At 31.8% G+C, this 27,032-nt stretch overlaps 1 protein-coding gene across 2 annotated transcripts in view; it reads left to right on the top strand.

The window, feature by feature from the left end:
- Window positions 1-1,582: 1,582 nt before the first annotated feature.
- The window catches only part of LOC126747929 (probable ATP-dependent RNA helicase DDX52), a 349,907-nt gene continuing 324,457 nt past the window's right edge, over window positions 1,583-27,032 (top strand). Inside the window, exons 1-5 of one of the 2 annotated variants that reach the window (XM_050456916.1) lie at window positions 1,583-1,759; window positions 1,819-2,019; window positions 15,010-15,183; window positions 15,243-15,498; window positions 15,557-15,629. In XM_050456916.1, coding sequence (XP_050312873.1) covers window positions 1,679-1,759; window positions 1,819-2,019; window positions 15,010-15,183; window positions 15,243-15,498; window positions 15,557-15,629 — 785 coding nt within the window. In that variant the 5' untranslated portion in view covers window positions 1,583-1,678. Of the gene's footprint in view, window positions 1,766-1,818; window positions 2,020-15,009; window positions 15,184-15,242; window positions 15,499-15,556; window positions 15,630-27,032 lie in introns of both variants that reach the window. The other variant, XM_050456911.1, reaches the window with a different exon arrangement.

Here is a 27,032-nt window from a genome sequence, read left to right as displayed (position 1 = left end):
GATTTGATGAAGCCTTATAACAAATTGTTTGCTGGTGAATGGGGTCTAGTTTTACCTGACCTGAAAATTTGGTAATTTTGCAGTTACATTTAATGGAATAATTCAAGATTCGCTTATTAAAATTTTTTGAAACTTTGCACGAGGGTTTGCCAGATTGGTCTCTTCAAAAAGTTATCTTATATTTTTTCTGTAAAATGTACAGAAAAGCCAATAATTGACCCCCTTAAAATTTATATTTACATGGAATTTCCTATGTTCCGCTCGGCGACGCACCAGCCGGTATATAGTTTCCTGAGTACTTTGATCAATAAGTTTAACATCCTGATCCTGATTGAAGATATCTTCGGGCTCCTGATAAAAAATCTCCTCAGAATTCTGACTAAAAATATCTAAAAAAAATTATCAAACAAAATCGTCAAACAAACAAAAATGTTTTAATAAAATTCTTTATACATAGTGGCACAGAACTGAGGCTTATTCAGGGAAATAAAAAACTTAATGTTGGATGGTACTTTACAACATATAGTTACACGTAGTACTAAGTTGGCACTCCCAACATTTTTAAATGTTTTAGGTAATACATATGATATATTTGTTACTAGGTAACAGTTTCAAATCTAATAATAGTTTTCACTTGACTTTTTACACTCAAGTAAATATTTTGCTGCATGATACTTAAAAAAATTGTTTCTGTAGCTGAGAGATTTTTCATCTGGTTAATTTCTCTTTATTTAATTACTGACTTAAGAGAAAGGTGTATCCCTCACCTGCCCCTTTTTGCTGCCTATGCCAATGTTACGTGACTGAGAAATGAAAAGAAAACATACGTCTGAGAAATCCCATATAGGTGAACGTCAAATTTGACCCACCATATTCTGTCACTTACTATCATCATCCTATCTTGAAGGCAGTCCCTCAACACTCAGTGTTATTGAATTATAAATTATTTCCTTGTAGGTGGTAAGAGGTGTTATCGTTGCACTACCCTCACCAGTTTTACATATTTCCTGTTTGTTCTTGGCTACTTTTTTTCTTAGATCTTTTTTTATACCCTCATACTTTGTTCGAAGGTTATTCAGGGTTCGAACCAACCTTGACACATGGTTTTTTTACATTAAACTCTGCTGTCAATTTTTCCCAGGCCTGATTTTTTTCTTTCCAAGATGTAGCATCAGTCTTATCAGTTTTTATCAGGTTGTTCTGACATCCTCTAGAAGTACCTATAACTATTAGCACAAATTAAAAAAAACACTTCCATAATTTTTGTTTATTTTATTAATTTTCTTAAGACCGCAGACTCATAAGCCTAATCTTTCTTTTTTTCTTAAGATTATTGTACCGGCCACAACAATTACGTTGTTGCCAAACTGTAAACCTTCTGTTACTTAAATTTAAATCAACAGGTTAAAATTTGGTTCATAATTCCTCCTACAACTACCGATAGGTTTACCGAGAGGATAGAATTTATGTGCCTGATAACACACAGGAACTTACCAGCTGGTCCGTAATTTGGCCCTTAGAGGATTACAATGACAGTTGACAATGACACCAACTTCTAACCTAACTTTAGTTTAAATACCTAATGTTTGTTTTGCGAGTGTTTACATAAAACAGGGAATTTCATACATTTGACTAAAATTGTATGAAAGAGGATTGATTTGTAAAAAACCTGCTTAAAATGGACGCGTACGATATATTTAAAAAGTTAACAAAGGGCCTCAGTTTTTCCTCTAAAAACAAAATGCCCAAGGATAGGCCAGTGAAGGTAGAACCTAACCTCAAAACTTGATAAACAAATGTAGCTTTTCGTTTTTTTAGGAGCTAGCAAAAGAAAACGTGCCTGTTTTACATGAAATCGGGGAAAATGAGGTCGTTAAAACCCCTAAAAAGCGTGAGAGAGACGATTCAATCATGTTAATGAGCGGTATGAATCATGGCGAGAAACCTGAGGGAAAGAAGAGAAAACTGTTGAGTGAGGAGCAACTGGAAAGTAAAAAATTGTTGCTTGAGAAAGAAGAGGTAAGTTTAGGCTTGGTATTAAACATAAAAGTTTGTGAGAAGTTTCTAAATGTCATTGACAAAGAGAATTAGAAGTTTAGCAGTAAGGTGAGAAGAGCACTTGGTTTTATTATTAGGAATGGCAAAAACATTACGATTTTGACGTTTAATCAGATTGTATATCATATTAACAGTAATGGTATTAACATATTTATGGTCTCACTACTCTCTTAAATATGCCTCACAAATATAAATGCCATTAGAATCATATTACACCCATGTAAAGTTGTGTAAAAGGCGAAAACAAGAAACTAATTTTTGATTAGATAATTTAGCATCCTACACCAATACAAGAAGCAACAAAGGTTGCAGGAAATAAAGGACAGAGTTTTAAATTTAAATCCATATGTTTATGTTAGCATACAACAAAGTATTTCTAGGAGTAAAATGTACATAAAAAATTAAATTTGCAAATCTAGTCAGTTGTAACTATTTACTTATCTAACTTAAACACTTAGTAATATAAAAGTAAAAATAACAAAAGTAATATATTAGTAAAATTATCCATAAATTAAAACACTATACCTAAACCACATATTAAAATAAGAAGTTATATACAATAATTATTATTCTAAGTACCAGAATTGTATAGAAAAAGATAAATTAAAATATTCTTTGTGTGAATAAGTGCATGCATTTGAAATTAAGATTTGTTTTAAGTTATCTGCCTGAAATTAGGATTGATATGCTCCAAAGCATTTGAGACACTGAATCACTGGCTTTTCCTTGCAAAGTTCAAGTACTACAATTTTCATGAAGATTCTGTTCAACTTGTAAAATCTTTTTTAAGCTATAGGAAATAAAAATTGTCATATAATAACAAAGAATCATCAGCTGTAAATATTCTGTCTGGAGGGCAAAAAACCTTTGACTTTTGGTAGATAAGAAACATTTTGAAAAAACCAATTAGGACTCTTAATTGCTATTATCAAAATTTAGGAAGTATTAACAATAGGCTTCTTGATGTTAGGACCTCTGAGAGATGATGTAGCAGATGGAGAAATTGAACTTCATAATTTCCATTTATACAGGTGGGACTGCTCAAGTGATACCAATGCAAACACTCATGGAGGGGGTGTAATGAGTGCTATAAAGAATCATCCCTCATTCCAACTTAATTTAAATACTGTACACATTGAACAGGTATTTGCCATGATTACTATTGATCAGTATATGCTCTTGGTTGGCTACATACATTATTGTGCAAAAAGATAGCAACATTGAACTTTCCTGTTATATATCTTTTAGTTTCTATTTTATTAGTAAGGTTTATATATTATTTACAAGATTAGTTAGAGCCTGTTTATATTTTCATATTTTTTGTATCATAATAAATAAAACACCAAATTGTTTTATGCAAATTTATTATTCAAAAATATAGCAACAAAAAATAGTTTTGATTCTAAAAAAAATATAACCCAACTAAATTAAAATCAATTCAATATTTCGTGTAGTACCCCTTCTCCTTTATAACATCTGCACATTGTCTTGGCATGGACTCAATTAATTTCATAATATAGTAGGATTTAGGTCTGGCGATTGAGATGGCCAGACCATTACATTTATTTTTTCATCGGATAGCCACCTCTTAATAAATTGAGAAGCATGTTTTGGATCATTGTCATGCTGAAATATGGCTGTTACTGGCATGACTTCATCCATATATGGCACTAAATGTGTTTGCAGAATGTCTTTGTACATGAAACGATCCAGTTTGTTCCACCAGTTCCATCCAGTTGCCCACTATTCTTACTATGGGTCCTATGCCATGAGCCGAGAAACATCCCCATACAAGAATATTTCCCTCTCCATGTTTAACTGTGGGGCAAATGTACTTTTTGTTTAATCTTTGTTCACTGGGGCGTCTGACGTACATCAGTCCTGAATAAATTATATTTAGATTCATCACTAAATACGACTTTTTTCCAATCAGCTACCAGTGGACATGAGATTGGGCAAAGTGAAAACGAGCCTTGACGTTCTTCTTTAAGAGTAACGGTTTTTTTGGCGGGGCGAGGACCAGGTAAGTTGGCATCAAGTAATCTTCTCCTTACGGTACTGCAACTGAGGTTTACTCCTCCACCCTCTTTTAATTTTGCCAAAATTTGGGAAGAAGACAAAAAAAGGTTTTTCTTTAGAAATTCATAGCAGCTGCCTATCCATCCTCAAATTTGTTTTTCTGGGTCTACCAGGAATGGGCGCCGGTGCAGCTCTTCCAGTAAGGCGAAATTTTTTGCAAACTCTGGATACAATTGACCTGTGAAGCTGTAAGCTTCTTGCAATGTCACTCTGCCTAACACCATTTTCGTAATGCTCCACAATAATTTTTCTTACATTACCAGAGACAGTTTTTGAGCGACCCATTTTAAGTTAATTCTGAGATTCAAAAATAACAACTTTACAGCAGGTAAATTAATATTTAATTGATAAAATAAATATGAAACAAGAATGTTGCTATATTTATGCACATTGTCTAAATAAACAGACATGAAGTTCCTTATTGCATTAATTACAGCATTGGCATTCTTATGATATCTCGGTATATTTATAAATAATACAGAGGTGTGTACTTAAAAGTAAAGAAATAATATGAAATAAATAAAGAAGCAAATATTATTTTTGAAAACATCGCTTGTTGCTATATTTATGCACAATACTGTATATATATTCCTCCTGCCTTGCCCCTTGTATATATGATGAGTTCTGCTGTTCATTAGATTAGATCCTGAACAGTAATGCCCATGGTGGTGTTCTTCTGTGTGATGACTTTAACCTGCCTAATGTCTGCTGGGAAATTGATTAATATGGAGCTGTCACTACCCTCTTAAACAGCACACTTCATAATGCTGATGTGCTATTGGACTTTTTATTGTACTCAAATTTATATCATCTAAACTCATTTCCTAATATATCTGGCAATGTACTAGACATTGTAATTAGAAGTAGCTCAAATGTGAAAGTAAATGTTTCGAATATTACTGGATGGGATGTCTATCATTTAATGCCTGAAGAGCTTCATGAGTTTCCATATAGCTATGTCTATAATGATTTTAAAAATTGCTATTACCATGTTATTAATAATTATTTGTCCTGTTTTGACTGGCAAGTTTTCTTAAATGAAAAATATTAATGGTATATTAAATATGTTTTATAATGTCCTTAATAGAGGTTTTGATATTTTAGTACCTAAGGCAATTGCAAAAAATAGAAAATGTCCTTATTAGTTTAGTCCGGAATTAAAAGCACTGATTTTTGAAAGAAATAGGGCACACAAAACATTTAAAGTAACTAACTCTGTTGAAGACTATACAGTATTCTTTAATTAAGAAAATCATACAAAACTCTATATGAAAAAACTTATCATGCACATATCTCAGATGTCTAGGGTTGAATATAAATAAGTGAACATTAAAAACTATTCTTTGCTAAATGGATAACAAACTTAGAACATCTAACATAGCCTTGATAGGTGTGTAGCGGTTACATTTTAGGATCTCTCTCATAGCCGTATTTTCTTCTCTTGAGTTGCTGTATTTTATACTGTGGTAAGTTATATAGTAGTGTTGAACAAAACTGTATATGAGGAAGCTTAAGGGCATTGTATAGTTAAAGCTTGGTATGCATTGATAGATTCTAGACCTATTCTGTTAATAAACCTGACTTTTTTAATTTACTCATAATATAATCAGAGTGGGCATGGAGATTTAAATTAGAGTCCAAAATTGTACCCAAGTACTTAATATTCCCATCATACACCAATTTTTCTCTATTTATTATGTTATCTATATTATTTATATCTACTGAACTCATTTTAGATTTTGTTGTATTTAGGCTAAGTTTATTAATGCAGAGCCAGCAAAATAAACTACTAAGTTCGCTATTGATATCTGATACCATTTGACCTAGCTATTAGATTTTTAAACATAGACATATTAGATTTTTTACACAGCATAACCATGTCATTAACATATAACAAAAACAATAATAGACCGAGCACAATTCCCTGAGGCACACCATGTTTAACATTCACAGTTTCAGATATAGAATTTTTATATTTAACCCTTTGAACTCTATTGGATAAATATGAATTAAACCAATTTAAGACATTATGCTTAATTCCCATATATTCTAATTTTCTTAACAATATATCCCTATCTATAGTCTCAAAGGCTCTTTTAAAGGCCAAAAATACCACAAGTACAAAATTACCAGAATCTTTATTATATAAGAAACATTTTTATGATTTAATAGGAACTTTTTTTTTTTTAAAGAAGTGTAGATCAAACTTGCTATTCAAAACCTAATAAAAATAACATTATGCACAAACTTACTCTTTCTCTGTTGTTTCCTACCCCTGATGTTGAGTGGCACTTGGTACCAAAGTTCCCACATTAGAAACAGTTCTAAAATAATATATTTAAAAATAATCATCTTTAAAAAAATAATAAATTTAATTATAATAATAAAGGGTTTATTATAACAAAAGTATATGAAATAATTAAATTATTACATAAACTTATATCAAGTTTTCATCAATTTCTCCCAGTACTCTTCATAACTTTATAATATTTGAATGAAGGCCTGGGTGTTAATGAAGAAGGCTGAAGACCTACTACAAAACTATGCATTAATTTTTACTTAGCCCGTGTAAAATCATCCCGTAGTTGTCTACATCGTTCTTTAAGATATTCTACAGGAAAGTCTAGAATCAGAAAAGAATTACTTCATAAATGTTTACATCCTTAAATCTTTTTTGGTCAATTACATCTCAACAATTGAGAAACCTCCTCCCACAATTGCCTCAACTTATTTTTATGCCTTGATTGTAAAGGGGTTCTCGGATCCCATAGAGGTTTGCTGGAACAAATGAATGCAATCAACATTTTGTCATCTAATTTCCTGTGTTTTTGGCTTTTTTGGCTTTTCCTTGCCATCGCCTGTTGATGCTACAAAATAAATAAATAAATAAAAGAAAGTTTATATAAACAGAGAGAAAGTGTAACTAATAAAAGCTACAACATACACTAGAATGACACCAACTAAAAAATTGGCAATCAATAAAAGCAAAATAACAATCAATAATAAACATATATCCACCTAAAGTTAAAATATTGTCCTCATTGACGTAAAGCTCGAAGGTAATACATTGGTTCTCCTTTTCCTCCATATATACTTGGAAACCTTGGTGTTCCAGATAATTTTGGCACTGACTAGTGACTATTAATCAAAAAGCCACAATAGCCACATTTATAAATGTGGGACCCGAGGTCGAACTCCAACTCGACATTCTAAAGAAAACGGAACCAAATAATAACTATTGGTAATAAATTAATAGTAATACTGGTTATAAAATAATAGTAAAAAAATAGTCTCAAAAAAAAAACTTATCTACAAATTACAGACCACGCAAAAAATGTTTTGACAAAAACTCAAAAATAACAATAAAAAACAAATTGCACAACGGACCGAACGAGCGCAAATCGGAATGAAGTTCGAATTAACCAACTTCAATCCGTGCACGTAGTTATAAACATGAAACATTACATGAAAACTTTCGGGCCTCTCATTGGCGGATAGCAATCACGTGGTCCCAACGGATCCGTAATTACATACTAATGTGGATTCAGGCTGATTCGCAAATCAAATTCTTGAATCTTACTATGTATATTAATCTCTTATAAAGTGCTCATATTAATAGATTGTGCTGTAGGTTATATCAAAATATATATGCCATAAAGAAAATTAAATGAACTATTAATGAAAGTGCTACTGTCATAACATAAAACTTAAAACCCTGACATAGTACTTTCTAATTTTCTATCTAAAATTTATACAGGTTAAGCAAAATATTAATAAATATCTTGTAGCTGCAGATGTGCACTCCCACGATACAATAGTTAAAAACAACATGACGTTAAGTGAATGTAGACTGAGCAGAAATGGAATGAATAAGGAAATAAAACTGCTTACAGATACAAAGAACTTTGAAGAGAACTGAAAAAAAATTAAAGCAAAGATATGTAGCCTCTTATCTGAGTATACCATAAATCTTTTTGAGGAGTATTACACTCTAATGAGAACTGAGGTGCTTTAACAGCTCCGGATGGGATTTTAAGTTCTTTGTATTTGTATTATTTTTATATTTTAAAATGTATGTAAGTGTAATGTTTTTACTTTTTTATCCTTATTTTATTCTATCCTAACAATGTATTAGTACTAACTTAAAATTTGAACTTTAGTTGACTCTAAAAGTCACTGGCGTGGGGTGCTGACGGAGGATAATAGGAACAATTTTGTTTTTTGTAATGGATGATGATGGAGGAAATGGCCAGTTTGGTCTTAATACGCACCAATTATTAAAATTAAATTATAAGGTTTTATGTGGTCGTCTCGATATTTGATCCATTAATATTGGATTCGATGAGTTTGTAAATTATATAACTGATAATAATTTTGACATTTTGGGATTAACTGAAACCTGGTTGACGACTTATACTGATAATTTGGCACATCAAATTGAGGGTTATAATTTCGTCAGCAAAGATTGATTAGGGCGTAGTGATAGGGTCGGTTTTTATGCTAAAAAACATGTAAATTTTGAAGTTTATCATGTTCACAACCTACTACAAAAATAAGCATAAAAACTGAGATTTCTATCAAAAATATTTTGTTTACCATGATACATCACGTCTACTTTCTTCAGATATTAGCAGTTTTTTTGATTTCCTTGATGATCTATTTACAAATATTGTTCCTTTATTTGATCATGTGGTTTTTATGGGGGATATTATTATTAATTTATTAAAGAAGTGTAGACTTTCTGATAGATTTTTAGCACTTAAAAGTAAAAAGGGACATTTTAAAATTAAATGTAGGAATTATAGTGCTATTAATACGGATTTATTTGAGCATGACGCTGTAAGATTTCATTGGGATAGTATCTATTACCTAAATTCCAACGATAAACTTGTGGCTTTTAATAACAATAGTCAAAGTAAAAAAAAAAGAAGCTTTATTGTTACGTAACATCATCTGTTGTTAACAAAGCATTATATAAAACCTTAAAGATAGTTGACAACATAATCTTTTACAAAAATATAAAAATTTTAACAATTCTTACATACATAGAATATAGAACACACCCAAAGAAAGGGTAGTAAGAATTCACATTACGCTGCGCAAAACTCTTCACTGTCAAAAAATTGTATTTAAAAACTCGTCTAGAGAATAAAATGCTTTAGCAAGCAAAAGTTTCTTTATATTTTTCCTAAAACGTTTTTTACAATTTATTAGCCTTATATAAAGGGGTAGGTGGTTAAAAAGCCTTCTGCCCCCGTACACAAAAGATGACTTAATCTGCTCACTTTTTGGGATAGGCAGAGGTAAAGAGAAGGTTGTTCGGAGATTGTAACCCGAGGAGGGGCCAAGCTGATGGCGATATTTTTTGTGGATAAGACAAACAGTCTCTAAAATAAAAAGGCATGGCAATATCAGGACAGAGTGTTTTAAAAATAATGGCCTACAGGGGCTACGAAAGGGAGCTGCACGCATGTAGCGTATGGCTCTTTTTTGCAAAATAAATAGAGAGCTGAACAAATACTGAGAGCACACACCCCAAAACACAATACCGTATCTCAGATGAGACTCAATAAGAGCATGGTAGGCAATTTTGGCCACATCAAGTCCCAGAGAATGTGTTATTACTCTAATAGCATAACAGTTGGATGATAACTTCCCTATTAAAGAGGAGATATGATTTTCAAATTTTAATTGCTTATCAATCGTCAGGCCCAAAAATTTTCATGTTTCAGAAGGACTTATTGTTTCATTTTGCAAAGTGACAGTTCCAAGGTTACATTTAAAAGTTAAAATATTAGTTTTAGAAATATTAAAAGTTAACCTATTAGATTCACACCATGACTTTACAAGAATTAAATCTTCATCAACGATATTCCTTAATCTCTTGGTGTTAGTGTCATGCCAAAGTAATGTTGTACCATCCGCAAAGATAGTAAATTTGCCCCTAATTGGAATTTGAGAGATATCATTGTCATATAGCAGGAACAATATTGGTCCAAGAACAGAACCCTGGGGTACACCAGCATCCATATCCAGACGGGATGACATATCATTGTCAAAGAATACCCTTTGTGTTCTTCCAGATAGGTAAGAACGAAACCAGTCGAGAGCAACTCCTCTGAATCCATAGGTTTCTAGCTTCTGCAGCAGTATTCTGTGACTTACACAGTCAAGCGCCTTAGATAAGTCACAGAACACCGCCGCCGCACTCTCCCCAGCGTTCAACCCCATGTACAGACTCTCCAACAAATTGAAAATAACATCAGATGTACCCAGTTTCGTCCGGAATCCAAATTGCTGATGGTTAAGAACATTATGCCGTTTCAGAAATTCCATCATCCTAGTTTTTACCAATCTTTCTACAAGCTTGCTAAGGGTGGGAAGCAGGGCTATGGGTCTGAAATTTGATGGGTCATCAAATTTTCCACCCTTAAATAATGGTTTAATCAAGGCATCCTTGAGTAAATGTGGAAAGGACCCACTTGAAAGTGAAACATTTATCACCTCAGCCAAAGAATCAAGGGTTGGTAGCGGTAGCGCTGTTAGGACCTTTAGTGACAGCCCATCCCATCCAGCGGAGTTCTTATTTTTCATTGAGTATAGAGCTTCCATTATTTCACTAGAATCTGTTGGTCTAAAGAAAAATGTTTCAGGCACCTTAATGTTGTGTAAGTATGAGCGCGGATCTCTAACAGACTGAGGCAATAATATTGATAGACCCAAAGCAACACCCTAAAAAAATGATTGAGTGTTTCGGCCGACACCGTGCTATTAGAAACAGAAGGGTTCCCACGTTCACCTCGTAAGTCATTAACAATTTTCCAAGACTCTCTAGACTTATTTCTTGATTGGTTTATTTTACTTGAGTAGTATAAGTTTTTTGCCAATTTCACTGTATCGCGGTAAATTTTGCGATATCTATTAAAGTAAGATATGAATTTGGAGTTGTCCAGGACAAACTTTCTTATGGAGTGCAAACACCGAAGATTTTTACCAGAAACTAGTAGACCCCTGCTATACCAGGGTCTTCTCCTTTTTTACCTAATTGTCACCATGGGGAAAGTTGACTCAAAATCATCCACTAAAGTTGAATGGAAACTCTCAAAAGGATCACCGTTGTTAAGTATGATACCATTCCAGTCTATTGAATTACAACATTCTTTAAACTTGCAGAAATTTTTTCTAGTGAACAACCTTCTGCACTTTTTTTTTCTTGAGGTACACTTTTTTTCACTTAGAAGAAAGGAACATAATACGGCCTCATGATCAGACAACCCGGCATTTACAATTCTACATGCAACCTGCGTTTCACAAAGCGTAGAGCAAACATAATCTAAAAGTGATGCTGAATTAGCAGTGATGCGAGTAGGTTGGTCAACATGCAAAGTTAAATTAAAAGATTTCAGCACTCTATGTATTGACAAATGATTGTTAGAGTCACTGCAGTCTAAAAAATTTACATTAATGTCACCTGTCAATATTAGTGATGCATTTACCGATATTTGGCTTAAAATGTTATATAATTTATCAATAAAACTACTAAAATTACTCAAGGGTGACCTGTAAAGGCCTAAAATGTACAAATTTAAGATCTTTATTTTTTTTCTTAGAATAAATTATCTTTAGAATAAACAATGCAAAATTCAAAAGTTTTTTCTTTCAGGAGATACTCAAACTTGGTTATATCAACAAAGTTATATCTTTTTAAAAATTATTCTCTATTAATATCAAAGTTCCACCATGATTATACTGAGTACAGGAATAGATGGATGCGAGAGCATAACTTTCTATAAAAAAAGGTTTACCCTGTTTGAGCCAATGTTCGGTCAAAACAACAATGACAGGGTTATCTTCATATGCTAAAAATAAAGAGAGTTCATCAGATTTATTTCTGACTGACTGAATATTTAAAAGGGCTAAAGCAAAATGGACTCCTACTGAGTTTGGCCTAAAAAAGTTTTGTTGTGTTCCAGAAGTCCACTATTCCTTGTTATATCCATACAAGGTATAGTTTTTGATACTATTTTTAAGGCAGAGTGAGTGGTAGATATATATAATGATAAAATATCACAGAGTGATTTCGGTGATAGCCGATGTGATGGCCCTTCAAAAGCATTAGTGATAACTAATGCTATAATATACTTTGTTTAGTTGACAAACATGCGCCAATTAAAACTAAAACTATTACAAATAAACCATTTACTTCCTGCATAACTGACAATATTAAATTGCTTGAAAAGATTTGCCTTGTAATTTTAGTAATCCAGAAACTCTAAATAATTATTTTTCTCAATGCGTTAACCAAACTAACAATATATTAAAAAAATATGTCACAAGCCAAATTAAATTTTTACAATGAAATTAAATGGAATAATAACGATCAAGAATTAAATTTAAGTCCTCTTGATGAAGAAAGCATTAACAGTACAATTAAAACCATAAAATCAAATGCTATAGAAGCTGACGGACTTTGTATAAATGATATCAAGCTTTGCCTACCATTTTGTAAAAAAAAACACTTCTAAACATTTTAAATACTTATAATACTCCCGACATTTTAAATACTCCCGATATCTGGAAAAAAGCACTTAAAAGGGCCATTTTAAAAATCTGTAATCCAAAAAAACTAACAGACATAAGGCCTACAAGTATTTTATCAGTAGTTTTTAAAATTCTGGAAAAGCATATTCATCAACAACTTTATAATTTTGTTAACTCATGTGGTATACTTCCAGATACGCAATCAGGATTTAGACTACTAATTTGGTGGGAATGTTAGATAATATAAGACTTAACGAAGAACATAAATAAAGTACTTGCATGGCGGTGCTTGAGTTTAGCAAAATGTTCGATACAATAAATCACTCAATGCTCCTTGCCAACTTAGGATATTTTGGTTGTTCCGAATCCACAGTCCCTTTTTTTAATTCTTATTTTATATATAATATAAAATAAGATTATCTTATATAGAATTAATATCTTAATTTATATATTTTTAAGATAATAGATGACATTCGGTGTTGTTAAAAACCAACAATGGAAGTTTGGAGTAGTCAAAATATCTTTACTTGAAAATTGATGTTCCTCAGGGCTCCATATTGGGACCTCTTTAATTTTCGATTTATGTTGCGGATATGCATAACTGTATTGAACATTGTAAATTACAACAATATGCCGATGAAAAAATTAAATCGGATATACTAAACATAGTTAATTACTCCAATGAGCATAACTTAAAAATTAACCCTGCTAAATCTATCATTTTATATGGCTGTAATTCAGGAATTCTAAGACACGTATATAGACATATAAATATTGAGATTAACAGAGAAAAAATTCCAGTGGTAAAAGAAGTCAAAAAAATATTAGGATTGACACACATTAAAAATAAATTGAATATAGCACTTCCGCGTCATCCTTCACCCAGTCAACACGTGGTCGTTCTTTCCTTTCCTATACTTTGGAACTCTTTCCTAGACTCTTTCCTGCCCTTTGCCAGTGATAGCTGAACCTATTTACGCCGGTAGCTAGGCCGGATGATGCCGGATGCATCGTGGGGAAAGCGTCACAGTGCATTTCAGTATTAACAACTGTTATCGATTCGTCGAACAGGATACATACCCGACGGTTTTTCCGAATCTCCAAATCGTGCTGGCAGATTGCCTCGTAGCAAGTCCAAGTCCAAATTGAATATGGGTTATATGCGTCTCAGAAATCTGTACAAATTCAAAAATGTCTTAAAGAGTAAAACTAAACATTACCTCTGCAATAGCCTTATTCTTTCCTTACTCGACTACGGTGATATTGTATATTCTAAATTCTATAACATCTGAGCTTTCTAAGACTATACAAATCTTGCAAAATAGCTGTGTAAGATTTTCTTATTGCACTGCCTATCGGGAGCATATCACACCTTATTTAAACATAAATTCTATTTTAAATATGGAAAGGAGAAGAAAATTACACGTACATATGTATATGTCTTTATATATAAAATAATAAAATCGGGTCAACCCTCTTATTTAAATAAGTTATTTACTACTCTCTCACATTTACACAATACTCTTAATGCTGGAAGTTTTAGGATACCTCAACATAGAACAAGTAACTTCCACAAGTCATTTTCGGTTGTCGGAGTTACAATGTGGAATAACTTGCCAAATAATATTAAAGATTTATTATATAATAAATTTTACACCAAGGTTAAGCAAATCCTTCTCGACTCCCAACGAGGAGCCTAGTAGTGTGTTAAATATAACTGCAAAATCAACTGAGACCAAAGATAAGCTGGCCTGTTCAATCTTTCTTTTGTAGTTGTCTCTTCTTGTTGCCTTTCGTCGCATGCCAGCCAAATTACCTTGCCATTTTTGCCTGCCCTTTTTAGTTTTAGTTTTGTTCTTTTTTAGGTGAATTAGGAGTTTTTTTGCAGTTTCAATATGATGGTTTGTTAATGTCATTTTCTTGTTAAGGTCTGTTTCACGCACCTTGCGCTATTGGTTTTATATAATCACGACGCAGTTCATTTTACCAAAAAATTGTCATTTTTTTTTCTCATATTTATAACTATTTTTTTGGTATAAACTTTTTCTGATTTTTTTTTGATTTTGACTCTATTCTGTAGTAACTATTCTCATAGACTTGTCTATAATACTTTGTATTCTGGAAGACCAATAGAAATAAACAAAATAGATTTCTTATTGAATGATGCTATATCTATATAGAGTATCCTTAACTATTATCACTTTTTAAATGAAATATACTTCATAGAAAAATAACAATCAAAATACCTAATACATACATCAAAAACATTCACAGTACCTTTCTACTATACCAAATGTTGCATTTTTTAAATTGAAATATACTCTTTTTTAGGTCAATCATTACAGAAACCTTAATAACATCTCTGTAGTTGGTAGACGAGTACCAAACCCTGCCAGATCATTTGAAGATCTCAATGTGGACAAAGATATAGTTTCAAATTTAATTAAATGTGGTTATGATGAACCTACGCCCATTCAGAAACAAGCTGTTCCTATAATGCTTGAAGTAGGTCAACAGTAATGAATTAAATTATTAATAATTCATTGACGCTTTTTTTAATTTAGAAAAGATCTCTACTAGCGTGTGCTCCTACGGGTTCTGGAAAAACTGCAGCTTTCCTTATCCCAATAATTCACCACCTGAAGACTCCTCAAAGACAAGGTTTCAGAGCACTAATCTTATGCCCCACTCGAGAATTAGCCTCTCAAACTCAACGGGAATGTTTGAGACTTAGCGAGGGGCGAGGCCTTAAAATACACATTATTAGCAAAGTGAATAAGGCTATATCGCAGTACGGACCTAAAAGCAATCAGAATTACGGTATTATTTAATTTTTTGAATGTCACACACAGTTTTTTATTTATAAATAAATTTTCAGATATCCTGATTACGACTCCTAACCGGCTGTGTTACTTATTGAAGCAGGATCCACCGGGAATACAGCTTGGAAAGTAAGTTTTTATGCGGCATAAAGTTTGCTTATCAAATCTATGTGGACGTATATACGGTTTTAGCGAGGGCTTAAGCATTTTAATCAGTTGAAATTTCAAATTGCGCTCGCCTAATGCTTTCTAATCCGGCACGTTATTTCCTGAATTGATGTGACACGTAGGGAAATATATGACGTTTTATTCAGTTTGAAAATGATTTATTTGTCGGCACGGAGGTTAAATATTTTGGGGATTTTTTTAAACATATTTTAACTCATTTAGATCATGAAGAATATCAGTTAAGTTACTTCAATGATAGTGAGATGTCTATTCAATATAAGGAATAATCAAACAAGATACATTCAGAGCAAATTGTTTATTATTGGCTTAGCAGAGTGCTTTCGGCGAATGAGCCATCATTAGTGCTAAATGTCAGTTACGCACAGGACTCCATGTCGCCGGAAAAAATTAAAATAATATTTAAAACATTTAGGATTACATATAACACATACTAAATGCAGGAGCACTTATTTTAAAAAAAGAGGACCCTTCCATGTTTATGTTTAAGAGGCCGTTGCTTGCATTCGATGCGGGTAGCGTTTTTTGGGGGGGGTCGGGCAGTATACAAATTCAATCTATTAGTGGGCGGTGGCCATAACTAGTGTCACGTGCTTTCAATGCCAATCGGAAGATGATTTCGCTTCGTTGACGCTTGACCTTGATGTTGCCGGACTCAGGAATATTTTGTGGCGCTGTGATTATTTAAAATAGGTTTGAGTAATATTCAGTTTATTTATTTGGGGTAATTTAGATTTTAGTCAATGTTTGTAGGATTGCAGCGTGTCGGTTATACCTAGGTCTCATATTTTTGTTTTTCGGCTTTAGCATAATATTTAAAAATCTCATCCATTCTTCTCTAAGAGACCAACATACAAAATTAACGAAAAACAAATAAAAACACAAAGTCACGGTCTCACAACATGTAATTAAACGGGCTACACGTGTTTCGCTCTGGTTAGAGCATCATCAGGCCTTTAAAAAGCCATCCACACACTTCACAGTACATAAATAAACAAACGTTTATTTATGTAAACGGCTTTTTAAAGGCCTGATGATGCTCTAACTAGAGCGAAACACGTGTAGCCCGTTTAATTACATGTTGTGAGACCGTGACTTTGTGTTTTTATTTGTTTTTCGTTAATTTAGCATAATATTTTTAATTTTAATAATAAATTGGTAATTGGCGTACTAAGGTTTTAAGGTTTAAGGTTAGGTATTACGTATTCCATATTACATGGGTTGTTAAAACATCCAAGACTTGCTATGATTTGTGGTAGATGTTAATTTGGAACAATTTTTTTTAAAGTTTTAGGTGCCGTGCCGTAAAGTGCAATGTACATTGCAATATTTTAAGATTCTTTTTCTAGATTTTCTAGATTTTTTACAGAATAATATTTAGATTATAGCAAGCTAGAGTTTCCGTATACAGGCCGCGGTTCTTACGTCTTAAATTAATTATACAAGAAAAATCAATAAAGATTAAACTGAAAAAGGTGAGCAGCATTAAATATTAATTATTACTCGTATATAGTACTTTTTTAAAACTTATTACTTTTTGATTGAGATAATAAAAATATCGAAATCAAATACCTATGCCTTAATTAAAGGTAAAATAAACAATATACTGTATGAGCATTGAAAAAATGGTACTCAATAATTTCGTTAATCTAAGTTTTAAAAAAATATGAAAAAAGGTATATACCGTTTTGTTTTCATCAATTTGCTTTTTATGTTATAAATCGAAAATAAAACGAAATAGTACGGGATCTTTTTTATTAAAAAAATACATATACATACCCATTTCTAATAATTTATTTGAAAAAATTTAAAAAAAAAACAAAAGCCTATATGTTGTTAATATTATAGTGATGATATCTAAGCGTAAAAAACCTAAAGAGTTGTGTTCCAGGCATAAGGTACTTTTTCAGAGACGTATTCCTTGAATGAAATAAAAGAAATTAGGCAAAAAAGTGTTTACTAATATGTGTCTTAAACGTCTTAGATTTTGAACTACAGGGTGGTAAAGCTGTAGGAAAAAGACTTTTTTTAGTAAGTTTGATATTTATTTACTCCTGAGAATCTTAAATTAAAATGAATTATTTTTCACTAAAATAAAAAATAGAATGATAACTATATTAATACATTCCATTATAGAAATAGGGCAATGCAGACAAAATAATTTAGTTTACCGCGTACCGTTTTCTTTTCCAAAAATAGTTAGTTAAAAGCTCAGAAGGAAAAACTTGCAGTAAAGAAATACAAGGAATATGTCACGGAATTCTGTCGCAATATTAAAAAACCATGCAGTATTAAAAATAATAAAAACCAATTTATTTTACTTATAGAATATATATATATTTTATTAACAAATATATTAAAAAAGATATAAATATATATAGTTTTTTTTCTACTTTTAACACAGCTCTGCGTTTTTTTCTATATCTTAAATTAGATAAAAATTATATCCTAATTAATAAAATATTATCCTATAATAATAAAAAAAAATGTTTTTCATTTTCTACCAGTAGGGCGTTATATCTACCAGTAGGGCGTATATAAGTTTTAGCCATTGCCATTCTGCAACGTAGTATATTGTTGCTCAAAACAATTTTCAAGCTTCCAGGAATACCTCTTGACTTAGAAATATCCTTTAGTTTATTACAGTAGTTTCGGAGCAAATGATTTGTACATTCTATTTTCTGTACAGTACATGTTTCATAAGGTCTACTATCCAGAATTTTTTTATAGCAGCTACTATCGCCATCTGCAATCATTTTATTATAAATAAGGTTATACATTTTAATGCTGGCACAAAATCCTTCAGCAATAATGCTTGCTTCCATCGCAGTTGACGTAGAACTCCAGTTTTTATAACAAGTATGCTGTCCAACTTCTTGTCCTGCATTTTTTGCTCGTTGGCAAACGCAACAATACTTATTTTCACACCTAAATACTAATTTTTTCTCGTCTTTAGACCGACAATTGCAGCAGTTCCTGAAACCGAATTATAATTTCCTCCACTTCTATAGGAGCGCTTCGCCCAGCTTCCATCGCAAACCACTGTTATCATTGGAACTCCGTTAATATCCACATGGCCACATTCTATTGCAATTTGTTTTTCTTCTTCAGCAGCATCATTCATTGATTTCCAAGCAATTACCTCCCAGGCCGTACAAATTTCATTATGTAGCTTTTTCTTCAGCGTAAATCTTAAACTTGGAATATCCATGGCCTTAGTAAGATTAACGAGTTGACTATATCCTCCTCCTACATTCATTGTTGCTGTGACGGCTGCAGTATTAATATTGACCGTTTTTGGATTATCAGGACAAGTGAAAATTACTTTTGAGGAATTGTAAAAATCGCATTTGAATGTAAGTCGCGATTGGTAGCCAATCTTGGCTTCTTTTATCACTCGCATATTAGCTAAGCAGTTAAATAATGTAGAGTGTGAAGATAAGTCCTTTAGTGATTTGATAAACTAATGAAGATTTACAATTCTTAAACCATCGATACTCAGCTCGGCATCATTCCTAAAAAAATCTCTTTTTTAATGTGTTGTTAATAAATAATATAATGTATAGTTAAATTAGCTCAAAAGTACCTAATTTGCAGAAATTTTAATTTAAATTTATATAACTTCTAATTGTAGTTTTACTACGTTAGAAACTAAATAACTCTAAATTAAAACGTGTAGAAATTAGGAACTTTTTGTTTATAGAAGATTATTATGAATTCATTAAAAAAAATTGTTGTTTCAATCCTGGGTTTTGTCTCAGGCTCTTGTGGTATATCCGTGCCAATTGTAGAAGAATTATTTTCTCTTCTAAAAAGTATATATTTTATAGTGTCTTTTAATTTTAACTCGCTAAGACTAAAAGCAGAAATGCGGATTTGGTAACCGATTAATTATTAAAATAAATAAGAAATGGAATATGTACTATTACAAAGTACTTACATAGTCAAACTAGACGATTACGAACTTGTTGATGGAAGTTAAAGAAAAAAATCATATTACTTTTTATGTTATTTTATTTTACCATACTCAAACATTTATACCGTGTGACCCACTAAGAATAGCTCTCTGCTTTGAAAAAGTATTGGCCGTGTGGTATGCAAAAAAATATTACCAAAGGAGACATGATAAATTTCTGGAAATTATTTTCAAGTTGCTAGAACCATTTTTTACAAGCTTTTGTCTAAATAAGAGGTATCATAAATAATGGCACCATAATTGGAAAATGTTGATTATTATTATTTCTTAAACTGTTACTTAAAAATAACTTTTTTCCAAATCCTATTATAAGTGACGCACATTTTTTGTTCACTGTCCTGGCATCTTAATTATTACTTATTAATCAATCTGGAATTATGGTATCAAATTTAATTATTCGTTTATTTCTCATATTTTATTAAAATGGCTATAATTAAAATTTGTCTTCTGCTTTATTTATAAGCTTGCGTCATTTTAGACGGCCGCCCAAATTTAATCTAAGGGACCTATAGTTTAACGTGGGTTCGGATCCACTAACCAATTTTTTGTAAAGACAAACACAAACAATCATGTCTACGCCAGGATTTAAACCTGAGACCACACGATCGCATCGTGAACTTTATAAAAAATTTCCAGTAATTTCTTATAGGCTTTTTGCCAGAGGTAATTTGCAATATTTTTTTTCCTGAGGACAAATGCTAATTCTTCTTGATAATCCGAAGCACTTCTTAGCGGGACACCCGGTACATGTAAGTCGATGATAGCTTAGACGTTCATGGAATACGAATATTGATCCTTGTAAAACTACAAACAACTTTGGTTTTTAAGTGTATATCATTGTAATATTATAATTTTGCTTATATGACTTTTTGAGAATTTATTTTTATCATAAATTTTAATTTAAGATTTTATAAAAATAATGCGTAATAACATTTCATACATTTATATTATAATTTATTAAATTATTAAAGACATATCATTCAATGATTTTTTGTTTTTAAATGTAAGCCTAAAGTAATTAACTTTTATTTTTTTTAAATTACTTTCGAAATAGGAATTTTACTTTACTATTTTATATTTATTTTTGTAGAAGTAGCATAATTACAAGTCCATAGAGTAAAGGCCCATGGGTTTAAGGTGAAACAGTTTATGTTGCTAAATTTTCAGCAAACGTTAACCTTTCATTTACCACAAATTTCCAACCTACCATCAACCTGTACCTGAAACCGGTATTACAAATGTGCAAAATGAATATATGAATTTCAAAATTACTTGCAAGTTGAATTTCGCAATGTTATTAAGCCTTTTTCTGGGAGCAGAATAGCGCAACCTGCCTTTAGCTCCTTTTCTCTGGGTGGGCTTCATGATAATAAAGTTCAATACACAATATAAGTAGTCGAAAAAAATATTATTCAAAATACCACAATAACAAATTTCAAAAAGCTAAGCTTTTAAACACTAACACCAACTAAAAACAAACAAACGAGTAAAAGACGTAAAGGCTTCTCCGTAACCTCAAGATCGAGCTAAAGTTGTCGTACGACTGACATTTGCAGTTCGCGACCTAATAGCATATTAGGCAAATGGGGATACAGCTATTTTTTCCAGCTCAGCGCCGCATGCTTTGAGGCTTACAAAAAATATAAATTAATTGATATTAAAATTAGATATACGTCCGACAGTATACAAAATACTTCCAGAAAAAAACACTTACCAAATAAATACTAATAACTAAATGAAAATAGTATACCAAATTATATAAAATACGTAATATAAAGAAGAAAATACAGCTAGATCGAAAGCCGGCTCTGGTCGCCCCACCATAAGGCAAGGAGGCGGGCGCCGAGAAAATACACGTGGATAGGCGACACTAAATTCCATATATATTCGAATTAAATAATTTCAGGAGGGGCTCAGTAGTTCCGTAATTTCATTGTCTAAATTTAATAAAAATAGGTGGTGTTTGGTACCAATGTAAAGATAAAACATAAAGCTATGTCTCTATTGAAGCCGTTTTTGGATTTAGGCCTTCAACATTACAGAATTAATTTTTGAAAATAGGGTTCAAATTTAATTATTTTACCAGCCGATTTCTCAAATTTAAAAACAAAAATCAAAGTTCTGATTCAACAGAGACATGACAAATATGTATTTTTGTTGAATAGTTTTTAAATTATACTTTTAGCTTAAACAGTTCAGAAAATATACTGGATATTCAAAGCATTATAAAGCCCATATATATTTTGGCGAGTGGTGGTCTCTTAAGTACTTTTGTTTACACTGATGATGGGCTCATACGCCGAAAGCGCTCTGCTAGACCAATAATAAACAATTTGCTCTGAATACATCTTAATCTAGTATATTTGATTATTCCTTACTATTCTGAGAGCTACGCAACCACTTCTCTCTTTTATTTAATCTAAGTCCCAAATATTAAATACGCTGGACAGCAAAATTAATGGACCACTACTATATTTTGAAAAATAAAATATATTTTATAAATTAAAAAATTAAGTATATTCTTATTCTGACGTAATAAAAGTATTAACAATAGGAAAAATGTCAAAAGAACGTAAAAAAAGGATAGAAAAAAAAAAAACAAGAAAATTCAAAAATTAAAAAGAATATTAACATTAATAAAAATAATTATTAACGGGTATTTCCTTCTCTATTTTGAATAACAGCACGCAGCGATTATTCATGCTTAAAATTATGGGCCTTATCTCGTTTTGATCCAAATTATTCTATATTTGAAAAATATCGACAGTGAGTTCATATAAAGTGTTAGGAGGGTTAGGAAGTTCTTGAAAACGGCGCTAGATCATGTTTCAAACATTCTTAATTGTATTAAGAATCAGGACTATTTGCTGGCCAATCCATAGTTTCAATTCCAATATCGGTAAAATAATTTTGAACAATCTGAACAACATGTGGTCCAGCATTATGCTGGTGAAATAAAAAATTCTCACCAATGTAAGAACCAAATGGTATTACATGTTCTTGCAGGATCCCCCTTATGTACCTATCAACTGCCATTATTAATAGCCACCAAGTCAGTACGAGCAATTAAAGAGATTCCTCCCCAAAACATAACTCACCCTCTACCAAATAATCTGGTGTTCTGCAAGTTACATTGGGCATATCTTTCATTTGGTCTTCGATAAACTCTTGTACGTCTATCTGAGAAGTAGAGACAAATTCTGGTTTCATCTAACCAAAGAACTCTTTCCCTGTCTTCATTAGCCCAATCGATGTGTTCCCTAGCAAAAGTTACCCGTTCTCTACGATGCTCTGGGGTCAAAGATGGTTCTCGCGCTGGGATTCTTGGTCTCTGATTAGATTCAGCTAGGCATCGACGAAAAGTATCAGTTAAAATTCTGAGTCCATCTGCTTTCTATAGCTGGGTCTGCAGCAATCTTCCCGTCACAAACCTTTGTCTTAAAGCAGACAGTCTTACGAAACGGTCTTGAACTTGTGTAGTTATGCGATGTCCGCCTTGATCAGGTCTTCTTAAGTGCTGACCTGTCTGCGATATTACTAAATATACTTAACAGCAGCACAAGCTCCTCCCACTTACAAGCATCTACTGCGTATCAGCATAATAGATTTTATTATAATAGAAAATGTGGAATTATAAGTAAAAAAATTTTAGTGCATTTTAGCATTCGGAAGATTTTCATTTGTATTGCTTATTAAGGAATGCTTTCTTTTTGTTTTGTTTTTGTTGGCTGTAAAGCTTACTTCTTTGCAAGGACGTTCGGCTTGCAACCTTTTTCGACCTGCCTTTTGTCCTTTTGTCCTTACAAATACAACTCCAATTAACTTTCCTCTGGTTTGACATGTTTTTTTTTGCATAATATTGAAGCAATTGGGATGGTGTTTTAATTGATTGAAGGGTCTTAACATATTTACAAATAAGTTTTTCGTTGCTCTCATTAAGGGATTTAGCAGTAAGATATCCTCTCAAATTCTTCTTTTAAGGAACTGACTATAGGTGATATTTTAAAATTAGAATTACTCTCATTGATGTTTAAATTGAATTGACTGTTTTTCAAATATATTGAAGGTTGAGCGGATTCTTCGGATTGTAAAATACTTCTTGGTTTATTATTCTTATTTATATTTTATTTCATTAACATATTAGTGAAAAATCCATCGGGTATGTTTTTTGAACCAAGTGCTATGTAAACCAAGATATTTTTGTCATGTTCAGTTAGAACTGGATAATTTTCAAAAAATGTGCCTATTTTTTGCTCTACAGCACAATGTGCTTACAATATGCTCCACCGCTTCCACTTGGACAATCACAAAATGTATGTTTGTTTGTAGAAACTGTATACAACATTTGAGAATCCTTTGAAGAAGATACAAAAAATTTATAATCATCAACTTTGATAACTTCTAACATAACAGCCTTTTTTTTTAATTTTATTTCTAAAAAAAATAAGATTCAAGCAGTTTTTATTTTAATTTATTTAATCATACTACCTCCATTCATCGTATAAAAGAATAACTTCTCGTTCTCGTGGATTTATTTGTGAATTCGCTAACTGTATGACAATATCTTCTTGTTTATCTTGCAAACTCATTATTTTTATTTCATGAAAATTTCTAGCTGAGCTTGGTATGAAACCTTCATTAAAATATTCAATGAACTTTTTCTGGTTTCTTCGATCATATTCAAGTAACTGTAAGCTTCAAGCTGTAGGTGCGCGTCAATTGAAACGATACACCTAAAAAAATCACTAAGTTTGAGATGTTGCAACTCTGTCAAAAGAAGTCAGATTTTTAAAAAAATTACAATTTCTTAAACATCGATTCTTTGGCTATAAGCTGCTCATAAATTGAAATAAAAATATTATATACTGTCAATAATACAGGGCGTTGAAAGAGACAATAAAATTTGTATCATTTTTAACCATTAAAATTACAGTTTTTTTTAAATGAAATTTTCTCCTTCGGTATATAACTTACCATGAAAATTTCAAATACGTCCCCAGATATAAGTCCAATACTTCAAAAGGAGTGGGAACATTACTCTTCACATCAAGCAGAAATTCTTGGTTAAAAATGATACAAATTTTATTGTCTCTTTTAACGCCCTGTATTATTGACAGTATGTAATATTTTTATTTCAATTTATGAGCAGCTTATAGCCAAAGAATCGATGTTTTAGAAATTTTAGTTTTTTTTTAAATCTGCCTTTTTTTGACAGAGTTGCAACATCTCAAACTTAGTGATTTTTTTAGGTGTATCGTTTTAATTGACGCGCACTTTATATTATTTTATTAGGAGACGAGGCTGGTAAAAGAGGTACATAATTATCTTTATTATAGGTAGTAATTTAAACGCAATAACCTTATTTTAATAATTTTACTTTTACTATTATTGATGCAAATAATACGAGCTGCTAAAAATCACACGGCCCCTTGCGCTGTGCGCATGCGTCAAATTTTCGCAATGCCTAAAGTACTCACTTTACGCATGCTTTTGAATTTGTAAAATTTGCCTTTTTAATTTCAATGCATCTTACGCACTAGTGTGTAAAATAAATCTGACATAATATAGGGTTTATATTAACGCTAAATGTCATTTAGCGTTAGTCGGAGGCATTTTTTGTCGCGACCGAAAATTCTCTAATATGTCAGATTTTTTACTCATGTGATTGACAGTATTTACATTCGTTAAAAAAAAACTCACTTTACACACTTTTCTTACATAAATAACTATTAAATTATTCAATAAAATACACACAGCAAATATTTTGTTTTCTGGTAAGGTACCTATATGTACATAATATACAATATTATATATTTAAAAATATACTTACATTTATTATTGCAGAGAGTCCATGTTTTAAGTGTATGCCATTTTTAATAGTATCTCTATTAATTTTTTTCATTTTTATATCGACTGATGCATTCCATCCTTTTCCTTTAACTCGAGTACGACTCCGAACCCTGTCGTCATTGCTAACTTTGTGAAAGTTGGAATGATGACAAACATACAATTTTCTATAAATCATAGTCTTTAAATGGGGCCAAGAATTTTTCACTATCCACTGCGTTTTCGTCGCAGCACTAAAGTTTTCAATCCACATATTACACTTGACTGTATCGGTGGCATCAATCTTTATTTAATTTAATCAGTTTATTTAAATTCGTCCTCACAATTATTTTAAAATCCGACAAGCTAATAAATTCCGTGACAATTATCACGTCTTCATCCACCAAATTTAAAAGTTTTTTCAGTTGATTTTCGATATTATATACATCCATTTTAGACTTTAATCCTGCCAAAGAAGTTCAAAAGTTTACAACACCGCGGTAAAAGACCCAACATTAAAATCATCAATGTCATAAATACGGAAATGCGAAATGCAGAAAAAAAATGCCGCGTGGCAGCGAGCGCTGATACCGTGTATATTTAGTAAGATGTGCTGACGCGGCGTATAGTTACTTGGCTCTTCATGATGGCTGCAAGTGGGAGGAGCTTGTGCTGCTGTTAAGTATATTTAGTAATATCGCGACCTGTCTCCCTATAACGCTCAATCATACGGCAAACGGATGTATGCGATACTCTAAATCTCTCTCCAATTCTTCGAAAGCGCCATCCCCCTTCCAGTAAAATGACTACCTGCACACATTCTTCGGCCGTCAAATTTCTTGATTGACGTTCCATAATAAACACTATACCTCACAAATATAAATTTTCAGTACAAATGATAAATTTTACCAATAAAACTTACAAGCAAAAAAGGTATGTCAATTTAAATTTTTTCTGGAATTCCAACAAAATAAAACTAAGACAAACATACTTCGAGTAAAATAAACACCTGTATAAATTTAGAATGTCTGTAATATGGCAGTTTAAAATAAAAATAATTATTTCCATTTTTTTGGAAATTTCCAAACATAATTCGAAATAATGTAGTGGTGCGTTAATTTTGCTGGCCAGTGTATTTACAATTTTTTGGATTGTGTGCTATCCCTTACCAATTAAGGATATCTGTAAAAATGAAATAAAAAGGAAGTTGGTTTGAAAGGCTTTGCAATTAACATTTCTGGAAAAGACTGTAAATCCTGAGAAAAGGTGATATAAAAGATGATATAATAAAGGTATGCCAGAAAATAAACTTCCATTCCAAAAGTTCATTTTCCTGTCATTTCAAAAGGATAAAAGGATTTCAATTAAGCACCGTTAACATATTTGCAGTATTTTAGCAGCGAGTATATTAAATCTATATATCTTTTCAAATGCTAAACTAGGACTCGGCAAACAAACCCCCGTTTTGCTAGCGTTAATAAAATGCCCCGGAGCTGTACAATAACGTTTGTTAAACTTATAAACCACTAAAAGTTAATGGTAAG

Source organism: Anthonomus grandis, chromosome 2 (genome assembly GCF_022605725.1).
Source record: "Anthonomus grandis grandis chromosome 2, icAntGran1.3, whole genome shotgun sequence".
NCBI lineage: Eukaryota > Metazoa > Arthropoda > Insecta > Coleoptera > Curculionidae > Anthonomus > Anthonomus grandis.
The sequence above is the reverse complement of the archived record's forward strand: the minus strand, read 5'-3'. Positions and strand labels throughout refer to the sequence as shown.